We start from the raw sequence: 27028 nt of genomic DNA, 5'->3' as shown, positions 1-27028 counted from the left end.
GACCTTGTGTTGGCCTGTGTTCAAAACACAGGCATTTGTTTATGTTCAGGATGCTGATCTTATTTGCAAATTATTTTGGGGCACTGGCAAGTTTTGTCTTCACTATCTCAGAAAACATCAGTGTGTTTTAATTTTATAGAGATGTGCTTTATCACATTCTTTGTTGTTCTGTTAAAAACTGAAAAAAAGAGGAAAAAAGATAGATTCTTTGACTCTAATCAGTCATTTGAGACAACTACAAAAAATTTTCAGCTAATGCAACAAATATCCTTCTCAAGTATCAAGGTGCTGTCAGTATCCTAAGCAGTTATTTCTCCACTTCACTAATCTTTATAATTGGCTTGTCTTTTACTGCCATTAATTAAGTGATGTAGTAGCCCATTAATAATTATAAAAGAGTGACCTCAGCATTTTCACCTTTCAGTAATAGATGTCACGCTTCTGTTTTGGTTTGGTTTGTTGTTTTTCTTTTTAAAATTTAAATTAAAAAGTAGGACAAAAAAGCACATTGTTTTAAATGTTTGTATTTATTTTGGTGTCTTATAGCACCCTTACCCTTCAGAAGAGCAGAAAAAGCAGTTGGCACAAGACACAGGGCTCACTATACTTCAAGTGAACAACTGGTAAGTAATTTTCCTTGGTGTTTCTATATGGCCACTGGCACCCTCTGGCTATTCCTTTGTGATTCTGGGGACACACCTTGCCCTTGTTGTTCCCTCTCCAACAGTTTATTGGTACAAAAGGGATATAACCAGGTGAGTGGTTTCAGGTGTAGAAAGTATGAGGTTTGCCACTGTATTTCATTGAGGCAGATCTCAGTGTATTCACATTTGACACCAGTCCTCTTTCTGGCTGAGGATATCTGTTCTTCAATAGGAAGGCACATCCATTTGCAGAACATTGGTCTTCGAAGAGGTTCAGATGTTGGGGGCATAAAAGGGACAATTGGTCCCATTTCTGCTGAGCATATTGTTAATTGGGGCTGCTGTCATGCTTTTTATAGTGTAGTTAGAAGGTTTTTTATTTTTGACTGACATCCTTATATCTCTTTATCAGTTTGTTTTCAAAATCCAGTTTATGAATAGACTTTGAGGACAATCTGTTTCTTTGCTGCTGAACTACAGTATGGAGCAATTTTATTTATTTGCTTCAGCTCAGGGTTGGTGGAGCCCTTGCTCTGTTATGGTAGGGATTTGTTTGAAGGAAATTGGGATCTGTGCTGTTTCTGCAGTGGATTTTGGGTTGCTAACTGTTCAGGGTGTGCTGAAGGCAACCACTGAAAATTACTCGTAATTTAAGCATCATACAGCAGCAAACCTCTTTAAAAAAAAGTTTGATTTATTACCCTTTGATACTGTATCAAAATGTGGGTTCCTCCCACTATCCCAGAACAAGTGTCATACTTGAAGTGTATTGCAATCTAATACCTTGTAAAACTAAGTGTATCTAATTAATTGTCCTAATATTTTTAGATTAGTGTTTATGATGGGAAACCTTATCCTCTTTGAAGTAATACCCAGAAAATGGCCAAGGCAAACAGCAAGCCTGCTGGGGAAAAGGGAGGGAGGAATGCCAGTTTGCAGACAAAAGTTGTTTCTTTTTTTTTTCTTTCCTGTTCAATAAGTGTCAGAGATTAATATTACTGAAGCTCTGATTACATGGCCTAATCCATTTTAGCGAATAAATTTGGTCTTGATGTCCATTGCACCTACATTAACAAACCCTCCTCTCTTAGAGAGCGTAGGAGCCTATGGGAGAGATTTCAGATATATTAAACCCCATTACAGAAAATGTAATTTCTGTCAATATAATCCCATGTATTCTTCAATTTAGTACTTTAGAGATAACAAGCTACTTACAATATATTTGCCTTTGGAGGATTAATTTACAAAGTGCACTATCTGGGAGACGCAGGCGGGCTCACATAAGCATAGCTTGTAAGGGTTATCAATTTCTGTGACCCCACAGCAGCCCTGGGAGATCAATTTTTTGAAGCCCTTTAAGATGCTGAATAAAGGAAAATACCAAATACTTAGTGTATATGAAGTATGCTTCCGACATACTTACTTTAAAATGGAGGAATAAAAGGCACAAAACATAACATTTCCGTGTTCTAAGGTGGTCTAACCCACGGTGTTTTGGCTCAGCCAGAAAAAAATTAGTGTTTGCTTCAACTTTACATCCTCCAGCCTACATCCAGGTGTTACCCTAATTTATATGGCTGTCCTTCAGTTTAACAATGGTTGCTTTGGCCCACTGAGAAGCTGTCTCACTCATCAGGGTCTCGTTTAAGGATGGGGTGGAGAATGGGTGTGTTGCTTCTGCGGGGTCTGGGAATGCGGGATTCAACATGGACAAATGCATCAGTTTGGGATGGTCCCTCAAAAGAAATTTTTCAAGATGATGAATGTAGGATGGATTCAGCTAAAACTGGTGGAATTTCTCCAGAGTGACCTTCAGTGGGTTTTCTTTTTTGTTTTTTTTCAAGGGTGTTTTTCAGTACCCATCTCTCCTCGAATATGAGGAGTTTTCACTTTGGCTTTGTGTCAGGTGTGTTCTTATAAGTTCCTTATGTGCAAGAAAAAAAAAAAAAAAAGGAGGTCAAAATACATTATAACTGAAGTCTTGTGGATGTAGGGCAGATTTCCTCTGCTTGAGCTAGTTCAGTAATTCTGCTCTGGTGTTACAATTGTATAAATTATTGAGACAATTCCCCTTCTCTCCCCTGAGGCACAAGGATTTAACGCTATACAGGCAGTGGGGCTTTCTTAAATCACAGGTGGTGGGCAGAGATGCCAAAATATGGCAATCCAGGCCCTGCTTTTTGTAAAGCTAAGGAGCAAGGAGACTGTGAAACCCTTGCTGAGTGTGCAGGTTGCACGGGGAACACCCAGCCATGAGTGACCAGTGAGCTACTCATCCCTTCCCAAATCCTGGGGGCTATGGAGCAACCTTCTCAAACATTTTGCTGGATCCCTTTTCTTCTAAGGCAATGTGCAGAAGAAACTCTTCCTACCTAAATGGTTTGCTGCAGGGAAGAGCTAACATATAATTTCTGGTTAGTTGTGCCTTTCTTGAGCAGGCTCATAAGTCATTCAGCCACAACTCACAAAAAAATTTGCCTTCCTCCTTAGATTCTTCCAAACTTGTTAACACACATGTACATTTTTGTATTAATGATGAGTCATTGTAAATCACTGTTGCAGAGATTAAATAAAATGCTGAAGGGCAGGCTGGGTGCAGATCAGTCATAAATTATTGGCAGCAACACAGCATGTGGGAATACATGAAATGTGCATGAAAAACATAAACTCATGTCTGGTAGCATGGTCGTTAGCCCGGACTGGGAATGCTGGATTTTCTGGCTGGAATTAGAAGTTTGCCACAGACCAGTCAGTGAAGAGAGCATTTGTTTTCTGCAAATTGAGAGCATTTAAACAGATTTTTTTTGTCATATTTTGAATGCCTTTTCAGTATGTGCTGGTTGCATACTTAGTTCTCTGCCGTAATGAAAAAATTGTTGATTTTCACATATGGACTGCCCTGGTGTGGGGGCTCCCCAGGCTGATGCACGTAACCCCTGTTGATGGTGGAGGAGTCACAGGAATGGGATGATGATGTGAAATGTGCCAGAAAATATATCCGTGAAGGGGCACATGTCTTTAAAAATACCACAGTCCCTTTACCATGACCCTTTTCATTGGGTTGTTTTATTATTTTTTTTTTTAATGTAATGAAATAATCCAGACAGAGGATTTTTCCCTTTTTTTTTTTTTTCCCCCCCACATGACAACTTTGCCTGTGAATCACCAGCATTTCCTTCCAGGACCATCTTTTTGCCTCAGTCAGATGTTTCTGTTGTGGGGAGAGGGAGCCCTTACCCTGTTGCAAAATAAAAATAAATCTGTGGAAGGTAGGAAGAGAGCAGAGTTCAAATGTCTTTAGTCCAGATGAACCCTTCAGGTCTCTGTCATGTCAGTTGTTTAACCCCACAGCAGTTTAGGGTTCCAAGCACAGTAATATGAACAAGAAGGGGCACTTGTATGATGCCTGTATGGACACAGTGGAGACCTGAACAGGTACAGGTTAATAAGGTGCTTTTCCCTGATAAAAACAATGAATTGAAATATCCAGGTGTGATCCAATCACTTCCTACCTCAGCTGTGAGAGCCAGTCAGGCTATATTGAACAATCTATATGGTTTTCTTGTTTACTACATCCCAGCTGAATCCCTTCCCATTAAGTGCTAATGGTAAATAATTACTGGCAGTAGTCTATGAAGAAGAGAGAGCAATTCTAATCAAGGGCTGCATTAGGTGTCAGATGCTTGTTTATGTTTTAGAAAAGTCTTGGTGCACACAGATAGATGTTGGTATACTTGTAGAATAATGTGCCTATATAACCTCCCTATATGTGCATGTCTGTACGTGACTGTCTCTCTAAATAGTGTTGCATCCAACTGCATCAAAATGATAAAAAAAAAAAAATAAAAAATTGAGAATTCAAATCCTCAAAGCTCCAGCCTTTATTAGGTGTTTCCATTCTGCTTTTTCCAAATACCCTTGTGCTATGTAGGGCACAGCCCAGACAATGCTGGAGCAGCTAGTCAATATTTTATCTTGCCCTCATTCTTCTGTGCTTCGTTTGTTGAGCTGCATTCAAACCCTGCTTGAAGATGGAATTAATAATTACTGCTGGGCTTTCCTATGGCACTTACCGCTGTAATACCCGAGTCCTTCCCTGACCTCCACGTGTGTATGTATGCATACAAGGTGGTGGGTCTGCATGGTGTTTTTACAGTTACCCTGCAAAGAGAAGGAAAAGTGTTGTCCTGGTTTATAGGGGAAGAGGTGAGGCTCGTAGAGGTCCAGGTCCAGAACAGTCACAAGTTTTGGGTTGATCTGGTACTGTGAGGTGACTCAGAATTACAGCAATTTTTTCACATTTTGGGTCCAACAATCATTGAAACTTCATGTTTCATGGAAACTCTGAGTTTTGAGTGTCTTGGTGTCTTGCATTGCCAATGCCCCCTGTTGGGTATGGAGAAGTGAGAAATCAGTAACTTATGGTGAAAGTTTTGGGTTCAGTGATTTGCCCAGTAGCTCTCAATGAGTCCAAGGAAGCAGCAGAGCTGAATCCTCTTCTCCAGTGCGGCATTTGGCTGTATGAACCAGGACTGGTTTGCTCTTCTTCCTGCCTTAGTCATTCAACTTTGTCAAAGTTTATTACCTGTAGAAATAGATTTTTTTAATTTTATAATGCCCTGGCCTGTTCTTATAACAGACATAATTGTCATTGGGATGCTTGAGGCATTGAGCCCTATGAAAAAATGGTAGCATGAGCTGGTGACTGAGCTATAATGAAGTACATCAAAGACTAGGGTGCATATTACTCTAGTAATATGGTGTCCTAACTCTTGATTTCTTGATTTTATATTCTTGGCTTCTTTAAATGTCAGTTTTATATATAATTTCCTAGGCGTACAAAAAAACTCGAAACAAACCCCAACCAAACATATTGGGAAAAAATATCAAATAATATAATAAAAAAATTTCCCTAATCTTATTCTTGGAGTCAGATGAAGTGGATTTTACGGAAACCTTGTAAGAAAGACATTTCAGAAAGGCTCCAAGACCAGCACAAAGATAAGTGTGGAAAATCAGAGATGGACTTGGGATAGGAACACCTGACCACCTGAGTGTGTGTTGCACAGCCAGCTCACAGCACAGGCACACAGAAATAATTTATTACTCTTTTAGTCCCCTCACAACTCTCCTCCAGCAGGAAATTTCCTTCTGCCTCCATTTCTTTTCTCGTGGGTAAGACTAGTGGCAGAGCTTTGCTGCAGTAGTTGCATGGGGCAGGGGAGGAAGCGCTTTGCCATGGCATGGGCAGGCAGGGTGGCGTGGTGGGGACAGGAGGATCCTGCACTTCTCACGGGGAAGTGCTCCTCAGAACCCAGCAATGAATGGGGAGCACCACTGGGAAGGGTGTCCTTGCCATCTGCTCGTCCTGGCTTGCAGATGGTGGCGTTACGGATGGAACAGATGGGGGAATGCAGACTGGGAGATGCAGATGGAGACGTGCAGATGGGACCAGGTGCAGAGGGGGCAGATGCAGAAAGCCCCTGCCTGCCCCTCCACAAAGGGGCAGGGGAAGGAGGAGTGGCTGCACAACTCTCCACTTTTTGGGAAGCAGTCCCAGGCCCCTCTTTCCCCTCTGTGGTTTTTATATCATACAAATACCAGGGGTTTGGTGCATCTGAAGCACACCCAAACACCCCCAAATCCAGCTGATAACCTTGTCTGGTGTTTCACATGTGTTTAGCCCCATTCCAGATCCCTGGAGGGGATGGAACAGCTCCTTCCTGGGGCTGGGCATTTAGTGTAGACATCATCTTTGCTCAATTCCTTCACTGAGGGTGATATTCGCCCTGAGCAAAAGGCCAGCACATGACCAGCGCACCACTTTAGTCCCACTTAAGCACTATTTTTAGGGTGTAAGTGGGGGAGGAGGCCAGCAGGGAGGGAGCATAGCAAAAGCAGGTGCTGGTCCTATATGCAGGGTTGGATTTTCACCCCTGTTGCCTCCCAAATTGTAGATTACAATAAACAGGGAAGATACTCGGTTTGCCGAGCACATCGCACGCAGGGATTTTTAGTCCTTGGAGAATAAAATATCTGCTTATTTTCAGATGTATCTATTACTGCTTTTGTTGCAGTAAACAGATTAAACGAGAAAAGGTCAAGATGCAATTTGAATCTGTGTAAGAACATAACAAATACTTTTCTCAGTAATCAGATACAGTAAATGCAAGTACTTATTTACTTGTAAATGTTAAAACATTTACAAATTATTCTCTCAACTTCAGCAATATGAACTTAACCTTCAGATTTTGGAGAAAACTTACTTTTCTGTATGATTCTAGAATATGTAGATATGTAGTTGTTACTTAAACACTGTTTCATTAATGGGAATACGTGCAAAAGCAGGAAAAAACAGGAATAAGAAAGAATATATGTTTTGGGTTTGACAAATAAATATTGTTTGATAATCAGAAGAATTAGACAGTAGGTGTTTTCTGTATGAAAATCATCCCTCTCCAAGAAAACCCCCTCAAAACACCAAGAAAACTATTTTTAAAAGTATCTTGCTGGGTGAATTGTTACATAGTTCGAGCAGCTCAGAATGTGTGCGGTAAATTAGCTGTTCTAAACGTACCATGTGCCGGATTTTTCAAGCAGATTTTTGCATTTATGTTTTCACTAAGTCTTAGCTAATTGTTATGCCTTTCACCTTGAATGCCAATCGTAATAATAATATTACATCTGTAGTCTATTTCTCTATTCTTAAATTACAGCAATCAGGAATACTCACTAGGTAAAATCCTGTGTAGTTACTCATAAGAAAATATTGAAATCAGATGAAAAAATAATGTTTAGCTTGCATATTGCCTTAGACAGCCCTGGAGAGCTGCCAGGCAGTCCAAGTATTATTAGAAAAGCTGAGCAAATAGCTTACAGGGGGAAGAGCTGTGAATGTAGAGCCATCAGGTACTGTCGGATCACCGGATTTTAGGCTGGAATTTCCTTTTTTAGTTCAGTAAAACCATTTAAAAGTACAGCACAGTGGTTCAAACAAACGTGGGGTTTGGGTTTGGTGAGTCCATTTAAGGAGTAGTGGTATGGTTTTGCCATGGGTGTTTTTCCAAAGGGGTTAGGTGCTCAGAGGAGACGAGCAAAGAGTTTTCTTGGGGAAATGCTCCCCTTGGTCTCCAGGACTTCAGATGGAACAACAGATGGAGACCTAATAGACCCTGGCTGTCTTGTTCAGTCCAGTCTTGTCAGTCTCCACACCCCCAAAACTGTCCCAAAACATGGGTCATCCCACTCAGGAGCACCAAGGAAAGATGTTTCAAACCCATGGTCTGACAGCCCCTGGATTCAGACTGGGAAAAACCAGCAGAGGAAACACTGTTTATTTCAAAAGCAAATGTGAAATAATTTTGTCCAACCTAACAGGCTAATTAGTGACATCCTGAGCACTGAGCAAAAAAAAAAACCCCAAAACCTGGTGTTGTTTCAGTCACACAGATTCTTTTTTGGCCAAGTAAGGTTGGTTCCCACTGCAGAGCATCAGACAGTGCAAACAGAATTTACCTGCCAGTAGTCCTGACTAGCAAAAGGTTAATATGTAGACAAGCAAAAACCTCTTTTCCTTCTTCTGGGGTGGTCTTGTACTCAACAAACTTTTTTTTTTCAGTTGGTGCATTAATGTTCTGTGACAAATGTGATGTCAGGTGCCAGGGAAATAAGATGAAATAGTACCATGCAAACATTTACCACTTGCTCTTTTCTCCTCTCCTGCTCTAGCTTTGCTCTCTGCAGGATTAGAGTAGGGGTCAGAATGCTTTGCTTGCTTCTTCTTATTTAAAAATACTGAGATTCAGGAGTGAACCATCTCAAAATAAGAGTTGGGCTTTGAAAAAATGCCCATTGAGGACACGATTGTGTTGTGGAAATGCTGCATTGGAAGCAAGGGGAGAGCTTTGCACTGTCTCTGTAAATACAGTTCTCAGGTCTTGGTTTCTTTTTAGTACCAGCGATATCCTTGATATATATTAAACAAAAATTGCATGCCCTCAATATATGAAGGAAAAAAAAAAAAGACAGAAGGGGAGAGTAATGGCTTGTCATTGCTTTGCAAGTCAGGCTTTGGTCTATTTTTGTCTTAGCTATCTGAAGTGTGTTTACATATAGTTTGCCTTTCTGGTATTTTGTGCTTGCACAGACCTGATCTCCACCTATTTTATGTCAACAGTTGCTGAGATTGGTGTAGAGTGATTAACCATCACAAACTGAAACACCAACACGTGGAGGGAGAAGGGTGCCCTCAGAGACCCTCTCTCACACTTAAATCAGACGCTTGCTCCAGGCTGCACCTGTGTAAAGCAAACTGCCTGCTTCAAAACTCAGCCTGAAATAGTAAAAACGGGGAGAATGTTGCCTTTTTCTTGGTTAGATCAATTTTCTCTTCTCAAAAACCAGACACAGCCAGAGGGGCATGTGTTTTTGAGGGCGTGTGTTTTGCCCTGCCTACTCTGGAATGATTTTGGTGTAAGTGATGCATGGCTGGCTATACCAGCCTTAGCACCAACCAGGATTCTGCCTTTTCTTTGACTTTTCAAAAATAAAGGAAATGGCAGCAGATGCTGAAAAAAAATTGCTTCCACAGTTGTTCAATGAAATCTAGGTCATGTAACAGTTTCATGGGTTATTTTTTTTCCCTTGTCCAGGCACTGTAGTCCTTGTGTCTTTTTTGGCTAAGGATAAAGCTCGGTACCAATAGCTGCTTTTGAATTCAGATTTATTTCAGAGATATCTGACTTCCCACCTGAGTTATAAAGGTGGTTTGTACTATCTGGGGGCTGATCCATAAGCTTTCTCTGTCCCCTGGTCTCACAAATTCTTTTAATCTTTGACATTCCTCTGTGTTCCCTCTGTGTGTTTTGTTGGTGTTGTTTTCCGAGGGTGTCTTTTCTTCTGCCCTGAATACAATGCTGTCAGTAGTAGGATTATAAGCAAAATGAATCACTTCACTTAATGGGAAATTATGTTTAGATAAAGTAGATTACAAAGTAGGCTATTAGTAGTGGTTAGAAAACAATGTTTTGAAGTGGAATGTCTTGGGGCACGGGGAGTTTGTTCAGAAGTGTGGGGCTGTTTTTCAGGTCGGCTGTGACTCAGAGTTGTATCTTTTGTGGTTTCTGGGGAGAGGAAAAAAAAAAGGAAAAAAGAATTCAAACCAGTTTTTCAGGTGCCCACATCACACAAAACACATCAATGTGCCTGTATTTGTTGTCTTGATTGTGGTGGGGAAGACACAACCACAGGAATAAATCTTCCCTCAACACCTCAAACCAGTGTCTTGGGCTATAGACCAGAATGATGTCAAAGCCAATTTCAAGTGCAAAACACAGGTCCCATATAGGACTTCAGTATATTTTCTCTCTGGGGGCCCTGAGAGTGTTTTCTCCCAAAGACACTTGTCAAACGAGTTTTGGTTTGTCCGCCCTGGGCTTGCTTCTCCTTTTCCTGCAGGGTGCAGGAGCTGCTATGGGGTGTGGAGTTACTCCATAGTCCTTCATTACCTTTTGGGGATGAGGAGGATGAAGGGATTCAGCCAGGAGCATGGACAGGTCCTTTCTCACACCCTCCAGTGAGTGGGAACATATTTAAACCAGCAGCCAGATGTGGTAGCAGCCTCTCTTCTTCTGCTTGGGCCAGAGGACAAGGCACAGCTTCCAGCTCTCTGTGTTGTATGTGGAGTGGGGAAAAACAGAGAAAACACTGTTTGGACAAGGCTCACAATCTGATGTATGGAAAAACCTCAGACCTCAAGGTGGACCCCCTGTGTTTAGAACACTTGTATGACATGAAAAAGCTCAGAGATCGTGCAAGCTCTTCTCACAAGCTCTACATTCCTCTAAAAAAGAGGTTATGCTGAGTAGATAGAGGACATTAAATTGCTGAAATAGGGAGGAATGTTTTCAAAGAAATAGGCAGTATTTTATTATCAGCTCTCACCCATTCCCAGCTTAATCCCTGCCATCAAATGTGTCTTAGTTTGTTGGTTTGACGTGATCTGTTGGAGAAAAGCTGCTGGGTTGCGCTGCTGGTGTGCACCAGATCAGGACCCAAGTTACAGAGTCCAGTGAAGCTCTCCTGAAGGATCAGATGGGAATGTGATGTTCAGACCCTTCTCAAAGCTGTGCAGAAACACCAAGCTGGGAGATGTGCATCTCAGTCTGGGCTGCTGTCAAAGCTCTCACAGAGCCTGCACACCCTCTGTTACAAGTGTTTTTGTGGGAGGCAAGATTTTGTCTGCCAGCATGTTGTGTACCCAGCCACAGTGCTTTGTGGGGGCCAGTGCTGTCCCAGGCAGGAGTTAGAGCAGCCTTAGTGCTGCTCTACTACATGAATCCTTGCCATATTCCTTAAAGGCTAATTGTGGCACATGGAGATCAGCAAAGTACAGCTGCGCTGGGATTTAGGAGCAGGGAAGAGACGGGAGGTCAGCTCCGCTGGCGCTTTGCCATGTAAAGATTTCCCCTTACATCATCTGGCTGCTGAGGGCGAGTTTACATCTGCTTTGCACCCCGAGGGAATTGTGGTGTCAGGGAATGAGGTTGCTGAGAGTTCTCCCCAGTGCAGCCAAGACCTGCAACACTGCTCTGACTCCCTGGCATCATCGGGAAGACGCCTGGATACTGGATCTGGATTTTCACTGGAAATGTTCCATGTTGGCTAAGCTTTTCTGAGGGGAATATATGGCAGGGAGGGGAGGAGGAGGAGGAGAAGGAGAGCATACCAGAAAGGCCAACAACATCTCACCTGTGATGTAGAGGAGCACAGGAGATGGGCAGAGCATGTAGGCATATCTCCAGGGAGCCCTTCCCCAGGCTCACTGGCTCTTCACTCCTCCCCAGCAAGTCCCTCCCTTCCGTAATTTTCATTCAGAACTAGCCAAACAAATAGAAATAGGCCTTAGCTCCATCCTGCTGGGGAACAGGCAACATTTTGCGAGACGGGAATTGTTTGCTGCCCAGCTTTCTTCTAGAAAGACTCACAGCTGTGAGCCCTGCAGGGAGATGGGGCTAAGGGAGCTTGGGGCCAAGGGAGAAGCAGGGCCAGGAGCTTGAGGGTCCCAGCTCAACAGAAGGCCACCAAGCATCCCTTCTGTGTCCAGAGGACAGGCCACCACCAGGCTCACTGCTACCCCAACTGCTCACCACGTCTGCACTTTGTTCCATGGGGCTGGTGCTGAGGAGAGGTACTGGAGGGGTGGCTTTAAATTGACACAGGGTAGGGTTAGGTTAGGTATTAGGAAGAAATTCTTCCCTGTGAGGGTGGTGAGGCACTGTAACAGCTGCCAAACTCCCAAGTTTAAGGGCTGGGGAGAAGGGGAGGTGGCCGAAGGTAGAGCTGGTGCGTGCTGGGCCAGCCAAAATGTAGGGCATAGCCAGCTCTCTTACGAGGAGCACATACCTGATCTCATCTCTGCTTTCTATTTTTGCCCTCGATATGCTCGCTGCATTAGCAGACTTGGCTTGGGGAGAGATTCGATAGCACTCTCCTGCTTGAGAGCAACTTTTCTGAATGCACAACATGAATCCATTGGTGGGGTCACATAGTAATGCTTGAAGTCAGAAGCTATTTTTAAAACTAAATTGCAGAACCACACATGGCTTTCATTAGTGCTTTACATCAAATTTGTCAGCTAATTAGTGGTTTTTCATCACTAGTTTTTGCATAGTATTTTATTTAATTCACTCTCCAATATTGTCTTGCAACACCCCTCAGCCCTGTATGCAGTCCCTGGCACTGGTGCTGTGCCAGCAGAGGAGGGAGGAAGAGGAGAGCTTGCAGGAGACCTTTCTGATGCTCCTGATGGATGGGCTCTCTGCATTTGGAGTGTATTCCAATATTACGTGTCTGGAGTGGGCGGTGAGCAGCCCTTGTACTCTCTTCCCTCCCTACCTCCATTTAGTGTTGTAAATGATGTATTGCAGTCCTGAACTGTCTTTGGTGAGGAGGAGGAGGAGGAGGAGAAACCAAGAAAAGTTGCCAAACATGATTTCATAAGGTTTGACTTTAAATTGAACAAAGTTTCTTGAGTGTCTTGGATTTTTTTTTTTTTTTTTCTTTACAAATAAAGGGAGTACAGAGAGCATGGATTGCTAATGACTGGTAGTTACGGGTCATTAAGCTCACTAACTGACTTCAGGATCAGAAGTTTCTAATAACAGCAGTAAGCACTCTTTTAACATTTATTTCTGGTTTTAGGGATGGGGAGATGTGATTACCATTCGAAAGTCTGCAGTTATTTTTTTCAGTTCATAATTACAGAGGCAGCTTGCTATTTTCAAGGCTGTTTTTAAAACATTTGAAAGGATTCGGTGAAATAATTTCTGTGTTGGTATGGTTTTTTTCTTTTCTTTAAGTGACTCTTTTAAAAATCCTTGGAAAACAAACACAGAGAAAAAGAATGAAAATATGTTAAAATAAGGAATAAAGCAGTTACTGAAGTGTAATAATCATGGTTTATAGCACACTTTCCATTTAAATTGGTTTTATTAGAGATAAACCTGTTAAGCGTTGAGGAATTAAGTGCTGAATAGAGAATGCTGTTTTGCTGCTGTATAAATGAAGGATCCCACTATGCAGAAAAGTGTGCAACTGGTTTTACAAGTGAATTATTTGCCAGTTTGAAGTGCTACGTTTACTTTGGCATCTGTTAGAAAAATGATGATTTGTTTGTTGTCAAGAGGGATACTGTTTTCCTTCAGAGGGGCATGAGAGGTTTTAGCAATGGGGTTTGTAGGTAATGTGGGCTTTCTCATTCTTATGCCTGGTTTGCTAGAAGGAGCTCAAGGAGAAAATGAGGCAGAGAGATTTTCGGGAATTTCTTGGCTCTGCTAGTCAAACACAGACTTGTGGCGTGCAGCGCTTTGGGACAATATTGAGAGGGAGCAGCCTGTGACTTCAAGTAGCAGAAGTCAGTAATGGTGTGAAACTCTCCTCATTTCGGAGGGCTGGGGGCAGAGAAAAATTCAATAGAGCGCGAAGTCTCAGCATCTCCTTTCAGACAGCTGGTCCTGGAAAATTTCATTCAAAGACTGCAAATTGGAAGTCCCCACAATCGCTCTGTCGATTCTTGAGCAAAGGTGACTTTGGAAATTTGTGACAGCAGAGGAAGGTCTTGTTTTATTCACTCAACAGAAGTGCAATACAAGGGGAAGGGAGAAAGAACAGATCTGTGCAGAAAATGTCACTTGGGCTGTAACCTGAGCCTCAGCGAGCTGTGCCTTTCGGAGGGTTTGGTGACCCTCTGAAAATCCTTGCTCTCTGGCTGCTATTATTGTAGCCAATTTCCAACTAAAATAAGTCTTTTGTCATCACCAGCCATGCAGCCTCTCGCTGAGAAGAAACAAAACTTGTGCGTGGCAGCGAGGGCGGCCAAGCTGAAGGTCAGAGTGCAGAGGCAGATTGCTGCATCCCCGGGGCTGCGGCTGGAGCTCACCCGTGGGACCAGCGATGCACCAACCAGGGAGTCTGCCCGTGACCTCTGCAGGCAGACCCCAGGCGAGAAGCCTAAGAGAAAACATCCTAGTAAAATGCAAATGGGAGAAAAGAAGAGTTTCCTCCTCCTCCTCCTCCTTAGGGTTATGCAGGTGGAATTGCTGGGGGTTTCTTGCTTTTTGGGACATGGCGGAAGGCACAATCCCATGTGTCTGAAAAGAACAAGGAAAAATCAACTTGAAAAAAATGAGGAAATACTTCAGACTTCTGTGTTTGCCCAACTGTTCAAATGTTTTCTCCATGCCAGATCCTTCCCCTTACAAAACAAAAGCAAAAAACAGAACAAACAAAACCAAAAAAAAAAAAAAGGCAGCCCAAGGCATCACTTTGCTGAGTGCATCTTGTAACTGAGGGATATTATGTTGTTGTGCCACTATTGATCTAATTCTTTTGAGGCAAAAATCTCAAACCAAAAAAAAAAAACACCCTTCCTCATCAGGGCAAAGATACCACAACACAGAGCACTGGTGTGGGGAAAAATACTTCATGCAAGCCTTTGAGCTTGATTGGGTCTTTACTCACATGAGTAAGGCTATACATCTGTCTTAAGTTTTATGGTAAATTTTATTTTGATAATGCTCCATTTCAGTAGTAGTTAGTATGCAAATATCTTTTTTAGGTCCTGATTTCTCTGAATTTCTAAAAATTAGAGTGATTTAGAGTTTCTTTCTCTTAAGAAAGGTGAATATGAGCATTTGTGAAAAGGGGAAGGGAGATTATTCCTGTTAGCTTTTCTCTTCCATGGATTTTGCTGATGTTCAAATCAGACTGGCACTTCGGAAATTCAAAGAGTGATCAAAAGATCCTGGCCCTTCTCTCAAAGAAAAAAACTGAGAGCATGAAGAAATTAACCACATTCCCGTATATTTCTGCAGCAACAGCTAATTCGCAGTTTTGCTTGCAAAGAGTTCTCAGATGTGATTTATAAACATCACAGCCTGCATTGTGCTCTCTCAAGGCAAGCTATGTTAATTGTTTTAATCTGATAGGTTCTTACGAATTCTAGGTTTGGGATTCAGGAAGAAACTTGAAAGTAAATACTTTCTTTTTTTTTTTTTTTTTCCCTCCTTTTTTTTTTTTTAAATGCGTAGTGATTTGGAGTCTACTATAATGCAAAGTAAAGCGTTGTGTTACAAAGGCAGGGAGGATGGGACAGAAGGTTAAAGGGCATCCTGGAAACAAACAGCTGGACCAGTTTATTTAAACAGATACAAGGATGGGGAGCTGACCTCCGTTTGACTTCTAGTGGGAGGAGCGAGAATGTCATTTTATTACTTTGCCCAGAAGGAAAATGTTCTTGTGTCTGAATTCCCCCCAAAGACATCCAAACACTGAGCTGTTTGGCAGAATTGCTACTTATAGAAAATACTTACAGGAGTGCGTAGGAAGAAGATAACTGTTAAGTACCTGTGTGCAAAATGTTCTTAAGGCAGATATCCCAAACGATAGCGTGGGGCAAGCAGGTGAGATTATGTTTTGCCATAGGAACATCTTGTGGGGAGTTATTGGTAAACTCTAGATACATAGTTTATTCCAGTGTATTAGTATATAAACAATACTATATATAGTACAGTTTTATTATTTTGAGGCACTCCCCCTTCATCTAAAAAGTGCTTGTGGTTTGGAGGAGAAGGAAGAAAAAGTTGTGAAGTTGAGGTTGTACTTAATGTTGCTTAGCATTTATTTGGGGTAAAAGTTATTTCAGTGACCAGTCACTCTCACAGCTGCCCCTCTCCTCCTGCCACACTACCAGGTCCCAGCAGTGGGGCAGGAGAAGGATGGAGTAAACACAGCAAGAGCCTTGCCAGACTCTCAAAAAAGAAATGGCTGAGGCACTAGGGTTTTGTGGTGTTGTTTTACTTGAAGAGTTACTGTGAAAATTGCTTTCTGCAAATGCAGATTACAGATATTAAACAATTTTCTAATTGGTCATGGAGCTAAGGCAGTTAATGGGGGAAAAAAAGCAGGTTTTTTTTAATTGCTTATTTCACATGGTGTTTGTGCTACACCTGTGCTTATAATGAGAAAGGAGAATTAGTCTAACCTTCTGCTCACATGATTCTAATTTTCATGGTTTGTACAAGATAATGATAAACTGATTTGCAACACTGTTTGCCGGAGTTGAGAGGGGTGTTTATTGGAAACGTGTAGAAAAATTGATCCAATACTGTTGCTGACAAAACATGACCTAGATCAGGTGTGAGGTTTCCAGACTGGAACCCGGGTTTGGTGACTTTCAGCCCATTTCCTCAAGACAGATTTGATAAAGGCTCAACATCTTGATTAATTTTTGCAGGAGTTTGGGTAATGGGTGTCAGTGGGAAATAGGACATAGGAGGAGTCTGAAGTCACTGTGCTGGCCTTTGATGAGGGCAAAAGAAACAGCATGGGGCGGTGGTTTGCTATTCTTCTCCCCTCTGGTGTAGGCAAATGGGTGGGCAGAGCTGATTCCCATGGAAAGATCCTGGTGGCTTTATCTCTGTGGTAGGAGAGCTCCTGCTAAGCCACCCCAAGCAAAGGCACTGAAAACAAGCATCAAGTATTCCTTTGTGGACTTTCCTATCCCATTTTACAAGTGTCCTGTGACTTAGGCCACGCTCACACTTCTTCCTTTACTAGTAAATATTGTGGCATACATATTTTTATTATTCTTTTTCTCTCTCACAGAGAGCGCAAAGTCTGGTTATGCAGCTTCGCATTAACTAAGTCTCAATGGAGGTTTTTCCCAAATGGATTTTAAGTAAACTTTCTGCTGAGTGAAACCTCCAGAGAGATTCTTCAAATGGTTTTTATTCAGACAGGTTCCCAGCCATGGTTCCCAGCCTGCTGATTTTAACCATGAGGAAACCAGGGTACTGGTGATCTATCTTCTTCTTCTGTTTTGCTCCAAATTATTTTGGATACTTCCAGATAAGCACTGCAGGAGTAACTGAGGCAAAGAGCTACAAAAACACAAAGAGTGGGGTTGTAGATAGCTATTTTTAAAAATGACTGTACCTCCTTTTTTTTTCGTTATTTCTGGAGATCTTCTTTTCATTGTTCAGAGGGGGAATTTTCAGTAGTCCAGTAATTACAGTTTAACAAGATGTTTGCTGTAAATGGTCAGGCCTAGCTGGAGAAAACAGGATTATAAATTCAATTACTGTAAAGCTATGACCTCGCCTTGACCCCCTCAGACTTTGCATAAAGAGAGGGAGGGGGGAAAAAGCCCACCAAGAAATGGCTAGGAGGAATGCATGGCTCTGAAGTCCCCAGCAGTGTGACTTAGTGGTGATAAAAGTCCAGACGTTCCCTCATTTGATGGGGTTCTGCCATCACAGTTCATTATCTTAATAGTGGGCATTAAAAGGGAATTAGGTTTGCAAGAGGTAGGGACAGGTTTTGATAAAGAAAAAAAATTGGAAAAAGGAGTCAAAGGACATAAGGAAGAAATGACACTAATGAGGGGGGAGGTAGCAGATGCCCTCACGAGCATCTCGCCGGCTTCACAGGTTTTTGTTTTTTTGGTGCCCCATTCTGTATTGAGAAGAGCGTTGCTGGCATTGTTTCCTGAAAACTCGGCTAATTCCCCCATGAAAAGATGAAATGGAAGTGTCCAACTGTGGTAAAAAGCAGGCAAACATAAATCAGCTTGGAAACCCCAAGGTTGTGCTCTCAAAGGTCGTCAGGGTTAGAGGTTTAGCAGTATTTGCATCCCCATGCAGCCTGATGGAGAGCACCACAGTAGGGCGAGAGGGCTTGGGGATGGGTGGAAGACATCCCTTCCCTAACCATGTGCTTTCCTCTTTTTTCTTGCAGGTTTATTAATGCTAGAAGAAGAATAGTTCAGCCCATGATAGACCAGTCCAATCGAGCAGGCAAGTCCCCAGTAGTAACTGTATTCAAGTCACACAGGTGAAAACCATCCTCCAGCCATTCACCAGGAGGTCCAATACCTGGTAAATAAATGAGAAATTAATGCTGGGAGTGTCTGACAATTAAAATACAACCAGCTTTCTTTCATTGTGACTCTAATCATTTTGGAAAAAAAAAAAAAGACATTGAAAATTCAAAAAGGGAAACTGAAATGTTCCGTTCCGTGACCGGACTTTCCGTACACGATCCCAATTATTCTTGTATTTTTTTAGTAGTTGTTTGGAGTTTTCCTTCCCAGCTCTTTCTGCTCCTGTGACCACTCCCTGGTGCATGGCTTGGTGTGGAATTGCTGTAAACTTTATTACCTGTCAAAAGGGCAAAGGGGTCAGAATCACTTGTGGGACTCAGTAAAGTTCAAAGACATTCAATGAGGTAGAGCTTTATGTGCTTTAATAACCCAAGCCAGCTTACTTCTGAAGCTGGCTTTTAATGTACAGTGAAAACCTCCAGTTGAGGTAGTGGTACTTGTATAGGGTCCTTTTGTCCCTTGGCTCTTCGTTTGGGATTGCTGAGCATTTGCTGTTTACTTTGAGGGTATTTATTTCTGTTTTTTTAAAAAAGATCTTAAGTTTCCACATGTCGGTTCTATCTGGGACCTTGGCTCGCAGCTCTCTGCGGGTATTTACCATCAAGGATTACCATAGCCCTTTACTCCCAGTTGGTTTTGTTTTCTGAGTCTCACTGCCAAACTCTCCAAATCCGTCCTTGTCCAAGATGCCTTTGGGCCACGCTTCCTCTTCAAGTACATTTGATTATTTGTCATTAGACATAAATATCTGGCATGGATGTGCTCAGGTCCTGCCCTTTGAAGGCACAAGGGTGTAATTTAACACACTGAGATTTCAGTGTGACTATTCCAGCCATAAAATCCGGCTCCTATACAGGTTTTTGCATTGACGTCAGCAGCAGCAGCAGCTGGAGCCGAGGCTCCTCACGTCTCAAGATTTCAGTTTGCTAACTTCATTTCCAAACTTGCAGAAGAAAATTAAGCCAAAACTAAGTACACTTGATAGTCCAGCCGCTAAATTCGCGCAGTAGATGTTTTCCCCTCTTTTTAGAGCCGCCATCGATATTCCGTGGGTGGGGGGGATCGTGTTTTGATGCCGTGAGAAGAGGTGGCCGTGCTGGCTGTCACTAAAAAGGAATGTTCTGCACCTTTCCAGTAAGTCAAGGAACACCCTATAACCCCGACGGGCAGCCGATGGGAGGTTTCGTGATGGACGGCCAGCAGCACATGGGCATCCGAGCGCCAGGTAAGCCCCCGGGACAGCATCGCGCACCCACGGTCAGGTAAAACACACCTCAGCCCTCTGCCGCCGTCCCAGCTGCCTGCCTTGCCTCACCTGTCTTCTGCCTGCCTTCCACACCACCGGGGGAAACCGGGCGTCTCCTCGCTCGAGCGCTCCTGGACCCCCTCTGCCGTGCTGTGTTTGGAAAGGGGCTTTTGGCACTATCTGTTGACTTTGCTCATTTTCTGGCATCTTCTTGGATTTTTATCTCCCTCTAGGACCTATGAGTGGAATGGGCATGAATATGGGCATGGAGGGGCAGTGGCACTACATGTAACCTTCACCTAGGTAACCAATGGCAAAGCCAGGGGGAAGTAAGTACAAACGAGGTCTTTGTTCTCACTTTGTCCGAGGGATATTTGTCTTCTTGCATTTCCCTATGTTCTCCCTGCCCATAGCCTCATGCTTGTTCCTTCCTTTCCATCCATCCATCCTACGCCTGGGCTCCTTTGGGTTTTCTCTCCCTCTGGTTCAGCTCAAGCTTTCCAAGCTCCCAAACCCCCCGTGCGCGCGCGCGCCGTACATTGACGCTGCTGTACATCGACGCCGCCATACATTGATGCTATTATCCATCCCTGAGCACATGACAAAACAAGGAGCAGCCAGGGAGGTGGGGGAGCCCGTCGTCTTGGCAACAGACTGATTTGCAAAATGTAAGCGGTCTGCAGCAGCGCAGGGAGAGGAAAGAGCATGTCCCCAAAGTGTCATAAATCTGTCTAACCGCAGTTGATGCATGAGTTACATTTCTCCCGCTAACCTGCAAGACACCAAAAAAGCCAAACAGAGACTTCTCATGGGGTAGAAAGAAAAAAAAACAAAAAAAACCCAAGCAAAACCCAGCAGCTTCACTTAGTTGCATTTTGGAGAGCAATGGACAAAACTTTGATTTTTTTTTTTTTTTTTCAAGTTTATTTCTCTTTGTCTGTCCGTCATAATGGGATTACGTGTGGCAAAGGAAAAAGAGAGAATACAAAATAGAGGTGTGCGCAGCAGGCTATGGAGCTTAGCCCAGGCTAATTGACTATATCCAAATTAAGTATGCCATCACTTGCAGTGTGACAAATGGATTTGACTTATTCAGTATACAAAAATAGAGATCATTAATGCAATCTTCAGTGGCAGGCCTCGCAAAGAAAGCCTAGAAAAACTGTCCCAGTTTTTTTTTTTTTTTTTTTTCCCTCTTGTCTTTTTCTAGGGGAAAACACATTATACAAATTTTTGGTTTTTGGTTTTTGTTTTTTTTAAATAACAAAGTGGTTTGAAACACCAAGACACTTGGTACCATCTTTAAATGGTTCCTGATTCTGTTTCTCTTGCTCTCTTTCTGGAGTTAAAAGAGTTATTTCAGCATCTTTGTTGTGCCCCCAGCCTATATTAACATAGGGTTTGAAGTTACCCAGGGCAAGTGTATTTCGTAGTAGTCTTCTCTGAGCCCAAGTCAAAAGTAAGTTTTAACAATTAGCTGTGAAAACATTCCTCTGAGCTTGGGAATGCAATAGCCTTATTACCTCATCATGAAAATTTCTAGCTTAGTTAATTTAAATATTGTTTCTTAGTTTCTGGGTCAATTAAATTTAAATGATGTATTTTATGCTTCGTGACCAATTAAATTAATAGGTTATTACAAAAAATATTATCATCTTTTTTGATTAAAGAGCTGTGAGTACAGTATATTTTATAAGCAATTTTCATTAGTTCAAAACTGTTCCTTTAGGCTAGATTAAGCAGCTATTCATTGCTAGAGCCTTGAGACCTGATTCCAAGGTGTTCGGCGCATTCACAGCGCGCTCTTACTTAGAACTAAAGCCAATTGAACCTACTTAGCAATAGCGTATGCCTTTCACCCTTGATGATTATGGAGCTTATAGCTCTCCGAAACAATACATCTGTCAGTTCCCATCAGCTACAGCAATCCAAGCAGAAGGCAGAGGCCCACAGAAAGCAGGAGGTTTTATTGTTTTAGGTCCAATTTTTTTCTTATTGTTCTCCCAAACCCACTGAAAGGTTTGACTGAGTTGCGCGTCTGATTTTTTTTTTTTTGCAGCCAGAGGTGATCAGGGGGTTAAGAAATAATTGATAACTGTTGTTGATTATGTATATATTTTTAATGTGTCTAAAAATATGAGTTTGATTACTAAGCAATCATACTTAGTAATCCTATCAATTTCAGCTTCGTATGAGGCCTTTGTTCAGCGATGTACGTCCGTGCTGGATTGCATCTCTTTGAATGGCACAAATATTTGGGACAGATTCCAAGAGATCAGGCTCGAGAGCTAAATAAATAGCTGTTGATAAACCTTGACACCTATTTAACCCATCGCTCCTCCCAAGCCCCTCGTTAGATGCTACAGACTCTCTGCCTTGTATTCCCAGCGTGCTTTTGCAAGTGGGGAGGCGAAGGCAGGTGGCTGGAGTAAGGCCATGGGGAAGGGAGCCCACCTGAGAGCCCTCCGTGTGTTAGCCATCTTCAGGCTGGCTCTGCCTCTGGCATGCTTCCAGATCAGCAACATGTCCATTGCATACATCCCTAACCACAAAAGCAGAAAGCTGTTTTATCTCCAAAAACTCTGTATTTGGAAGGGGGAGGATGTTCTTGGGAGGGTTTTGGGTTTTGTTTGACCCGGGGGCCATTCCTGTTGCCGTCACTGCGGGTCCACGCGCAGACTCCCAGTTCCACGGAGGCGCCCGCGACTCCGCATCCCGCCTGGGGCCGGAGCCCGGCCTCCCCGCGCCCGAGCGGAGCGGCTTGGCGGCCCGACGCCCACCACTCACCGCCACCTCTCTCTCTCCCTTTGCAGGGCTGCAAAGTATGCCAGGGGATTATGTGTCTCGGGGTAGTCCAATGGGTATGAATATGGGACAGCCAAGCTATACGCCGCCCCAGATGCCCCCCCATCCTGCTCAGCTGCGTCATGGCCCCCCCATGCATACCTACATTCCTGGACACCCTCACCACCCAGCGATGATGATGCATGGAGGACCACCCCACCCTGGAATGCCCATGTCAGCATCAAGCCCCACAATGCTTCATACCGGCGAGCCAGCAGTGAGCGGACAAGTGATGGACATTCATGCTCAGTAGCTTAAGGGAAATACACGTCGTCTGCAGCGATGGTAGATTTCAAACATTGTCTTTCTGCAATGACTATGGAGTTCTTGGCGTCAACTTTGGACCAAGGGACGTTCCAGTTCTTCACAGGGACCCTGAAAAGCGGGAAAACACCAACTGAAGTCAACTTCTGGGGACATGCTAAATACCTATATAAGACATTAAGAAAACAAAGAGTGAAATATTGTAAAATGCTATTATACTGTTATCCATATTACGTTGTTTCTTATAGATTTTTTAAAAAAAATGTGAAATTTTTCCACACTATGTGTGTTGTTTCCATAGCTCTTCACTTCCTCCAGAAGCCTCCTTACATTAAAAAAGAAGCCTTACACTTATCCTGCAAATGACAGAAAGGGCTTATTTGCAGGATTTTTAGAGCATTAAAATAACTATGTCAGGCAGAAGAATCTTTCTTCTATCCTAGGATTTCAGCCATGCGCACTCTCTCTCTCTCTCTCTCTCTCCCTCTCTCTCCCCCCTCTCTCCTCCTCTGTCTGTCTTTCTTCCCTTTCTCTCCCTTTCTCCCCGTCTCTCTCCCTCTCTCTCTTTCTAGCCTGGGGCGTGAATTTGCATGTCTAATTCATTTACTCACCATATTTGAATTGGCCTGAACAGATGTAAATCGGGAAGGATGGGAAAAACTGAAGTCATCAACAATGATTAATCAGCTGTTGCAGGCAGTGTCTTAAGGAGACTGGTAGGAGGAAGCATGGAAACGGAAAGGCAGTGTATTCGAAGCCTAATTGTCACATCAGAGCATCCTTGTCCCCATGCAGCAACCACCACCTTGTACATCACTTCCTGTTTTATGCAGCTCAAAACATGGACTGAAGATTTATTTTTAATATGTTGACTTTCTTTCTGGGCAAAACATCGGTCATGTGTGCATTTTTTTTTTTTTTTCCATAGTCCCATCATGGAGCATTTATGTATACATTGTAAATAAATTTTGTGCAAAAAGGACTGGAAAAATGATCTGTATTATTGCAATTTTTTGTAAAAGTAGCAGTTTGGTATGAGTTGGCATGCATACAGATTTACTAAGTGGGATAAGCTAATTATACTTTTGTTGTGGTTAAACAAATGCTTGTTGATAGCCTTTTTCTATCAAGAAACCAAGGAGCTAATTATTATTAATAATAATCATTGCACACTGAGTCTTAGAGTTTCTGATTGAAACAGTTTGGATTGTATAATAACTCAAAGCCCAGTTGTAGTAGTTTGAGTGCAGTAATGAAATCTGAATCTAAAATAAAAACAAATTATTTTTTGTCATGGTGACTCCACTGCTTGCAAAATTTGTTTCCTGTCCCCATGCAGTTTTTGTAGCCATTCTATTCCAGACTGAGAGCCGAGCAGCTACAAAGTTCCGCTGGCTCTGGAGATGTTACCTACTGTTTGCTGTTTAAATATCAGCTTCATATTTAAAGAATGGAAAAGTAACGCTACACTGCATAAAGAAACTTTCTTGGAACTCGCGCTGTAAACTGTCAGGATGGCAACTGTTGCCTGTTAATAAAGGTAATATCGTAGGGCATTACTGGACAGAAATTTGTAAATAGTATTATCCCCTCTCCCTCCCAAATTATAGTCTAATACACAGTTCAGATAATTGAGTTTCTTACTGGCATTGAGCATGCTAAGGAAGGAGGAAAATAAAACTTGGCACACATTGCCTGGGCAATGCCTATCTGTAAGGGGATGAGGTGCTGCTGGAGCTGTGCGAGCAAGGCCGGTGCAGACCCTCATTAACCAATTTCCTCGCACATTTGTGCTTCCTGCAGCACAGCCGGCGAGGCAGGAGCCCCAGCCAGCCTGTGCAGCCTGCGACACCTCCTTTGCTTTAAGTCAAATCGCAGCTATAGAAGGAAAAACAGAGATTCCCGCGGCTGGGAAAATGACACAAATATCTTAATTAAGGCGAAATAATGCAACAACCCCTCCGTCCCCAGCCTCTCCCAAGCCAGCCGGCACCCCCTGCGGGAGGTGTCCCGGGCGCGTTGCGGGGCCGGCTCCCGGGGCCCTGCCCTGCGTGTCCCCCGGGCCGGGCAGGGCTGCAGGCATCAGTGCAGACCTTTCTGAATGAAGCAAGCCACCAAAGGGGGTCCTCTCCCCAAAAGGCTGGGACTTCCTCCCCCTTGTTTATTTTCCTTTTTTTTTTTTTTTTTTTTTTAACTCTGAGCTTTCTTTTTTTTTTTTCTTTCTTTTTTTTTTTTCTCTTCTCCTTTCCCCCCGTTTTTTTCAAGTGCCGCTGTACCTCCAAGGAGGCTGAACATCCCGGCTCCTTCTTTGTGAGGCCGGAGTAGTGACACTTTTCTGCCAAAACGTGAATGAACGGGGCTCGCTTGCTTTTTTTTCTTTTTTTCTTTTTTTTCTTTTTTTTTCTTTTTTTTTCTTTTTTTTTCTTTTTTTTTGTTTTGTTTTGTTTTGTTTTGTTTCGTTTTGTTTGTTTTGTTTTTATGTGTTTGGGTTTTTTTGGGTTTTTTAAGGTTTCTTGAAAGACAAAAACAAACCGCCCTCTCACAGGCGAGGGCACACGCGTCCCCTCTCCTCGCAGCCACAGCGAAGTGGGGCACAGACCTTCCTCCATGGGACTTATTCTTTTTTTTTTTTTTTTTTTTTGGAGGGGGGCACATTTCAAATTAAACCCACGATTACATCCCAAGACATTTAATCAGCTGTAATTATAACACATTCAAAATGAAGAATATGCCTTGACAGTATTTTTATTGTTATTGTTCATCGCATGATGTTAGACAGCTTCAGAGGCACAGGAAAGAGAAGTAAACGGGTTACAAATAGGGAATTATCCCTCGTTTAGCATTAAAATTCATTTAGATAAAATTGCCACAAACATTTAAATGGGGAGATTAGTTCCCCCTCACGCCTTATTGCACTCTCTCAATGGCTCCGTTAAGAACATTTTACACGTTGGAAATTCCGCCTTTTCGGGCCGCTCTCTGTTTCCTAGCTACCCTCCTTTCACCGCTCCGGGGGGGCCCGGAGGGGCCCGGGCAGGGCCGCCCGGCTGCGCCTCCGCTCCTCCCGCGGGCCCCGGGGGCTGCGCGGGGCTGCGCGGGGCGGAGTGCGGGGCTGGCCGGGGGGGCGGCCCGCAGCCCCTGTCCTGCCGCTGCCCGCCGCCGAGGAGCAGCAGCAGGACGAGGAGGAGGAGGAGGACGAGGAGGAGGAGGAAAGCCGTCTTCGACTGCCATCTCTTGGGGGCTCGGGAGAGTGACGCGGGGGGGAATGCGGGGGCTCCGGGGCCGCCCGCGGAGCGCCGCGGATGTTGCGCGTTGCCGGACTAAAGTTTGCGCAGCCTTCAGCGATGCTCTGTTTGGTCGGTTTGGGTTTGGTTTGTTGTTGCTGTTGCTGGGGGTTTTTTCTGGTTTTTTGTTTTGTTTTTTTTTTTTTTTAATTGGCCCCGATTTCCCCCTTTTGTTTTTGCGCCTCCCCCGGGCGCGGAGCCGGCTGCGTGCGCTGCCGCGCAAGGAGAGCGCAGCGCCTTCCCCTCTCACCCCTTCGCTGAGATGGGAGAGGGGCCAGAGCCTTCTGCGCGGAATTTGAGCGCATCCCTGCCGCGGGGCCTGCCCTGCCTCTGGGCTGGGCACCCTCACCCCCAAGCGGGTTTTTTTGTGGGGGACAGCAAATTCCAGCCAAGCTGAGCGGGACGGACCGAACCCCGCTCCAAGCAGAGGGACTTTTGCAGGGGGTGCCTGCCCTGCCGGCTCGGCCGTGCCACCCGCAGCCACAGGTACTTTTGGGCTCAGAAGTGGCACTTTTCGGCCGCGCCGTGAATATTTCCACCCCCGGCGCTGTTGCGCGAAAAGTTCCCTTCACTGAGGCCTCGCTCTGCGCGTCCTAAACCTGCGTGGAAAACAGATCAGCGTTTATCTCCTCCCCTGATCCTGCTACGCCGCCCGTGATGATAACATCTATCTATTTATATTTATATTGGTATATAAAGGCGAACGGACGTTTCCCGAGGGCCGGGAGGAGGCGGCTGTCCCCGGCCGCGGGCAGGGACGAGCGGTGCGTGGAGCCGGAGCTCCCGGTGCCTCCTGGAGGTGGCTGCTCAGCTCCCGGGCCGGGCTGGTGCTTTGTGTGTGACAGCCAGCAAGCCTTCCCCGTCCCTTTAATGCGTGTGGAAATACCCGCATGCCTGTGTGGCAGCTGCTTGCAAAAGCCCCAACTAACTCTTTTGGAAGAGCTGGGCGAAAAGAGTGAAAGGCGAAAGAAAGACTGTTCATTTTTTTTCCTTTGGTGCCATTTTGGATGTCATCTGTTACCTTGGTGACTGTGCTCAGCCCCCAAAGCCCCTGGATTGTTAGGGAAAAAAAAAAAAAAAAAAAAGCATGCTATTTCTGCACCGTCATTTATCACTGTCACCGCATAATGATTCCCCTCGCAGCTCCTTATTGATGTTTGTAATTGCATTATCTCATAAAGGGAGGGGGTGGCGGGCCGGGATGATCAATGGAGCCGCGCCGTGCATGCCGGGGTCAGGGGCTGCGGGAGGCGGCGGGGCCCCCCCGGACCCTCCCGGCCCCGGACCCCCCCGGCCCCGCTCCCCG

The 27028-nt window shown here is 43.9% G+C and overlaps 1 protein-coding gene across 6 annotated transcripts in view; it reads left to right on the top strand.

Annotated features, from left to right (window-relative positions):
- The window catches only part of MEIS1 (Meis homeobox 1), a 107994-nt gene extending 84262 nt beyond the window's left edge, over positions 1-23732 (top strand). For 4 of the 6 annotated variants that reach the window (XM_088052923.1, XM_014254704.2, XM_088052922.1 and 1 more), the window contains 4 exons: positions 547-623; positions 17940-17998; positions 19220-19309; positions 22144-23732. In XM_088052923.1, the coding sequence (XP_087909049.1) occupies positions 547-623; positions 17940-17998; positions 19220-19309; positions 22144-22427 (510 nt within the window). In that variant the 3' untranslated portion in view covers positions 22428-23732. Of the gene's footprint in view, positions 1-546; positions 624-17939; positions 17999-19219; positions 19310-19563; positions 19660-22143 lie in introns of all 6 variants that reach the window. The other 2 variants (XM_005525413.3, XM_088052924.1) reach the window with 1 other exon arrangement.
- The last annotated feature ends 3296 nt before the right edge of the window (positions 23733-27028 follow it).

Source organism: Pseudopodoces humilis, chromosome 3, assembly GCF_049639895.1.
Source record: "Pseudopodoces humilis isolate 2021_Gansu_Grassland_sample_001 chromosome 3, ASM4963989v1, whole genome shotgun sequence".
NCBI classification, from domain to species: domain Eukaryota; kingdom Metazoa; phylum Chordata; class Aves; order Passeriformes; family Paridae; genus Pseudopodoces; species Pseudopodoces humilis.
This window is presented reverse-complemented; position numbering and strand designations above follow the sequence as displayed.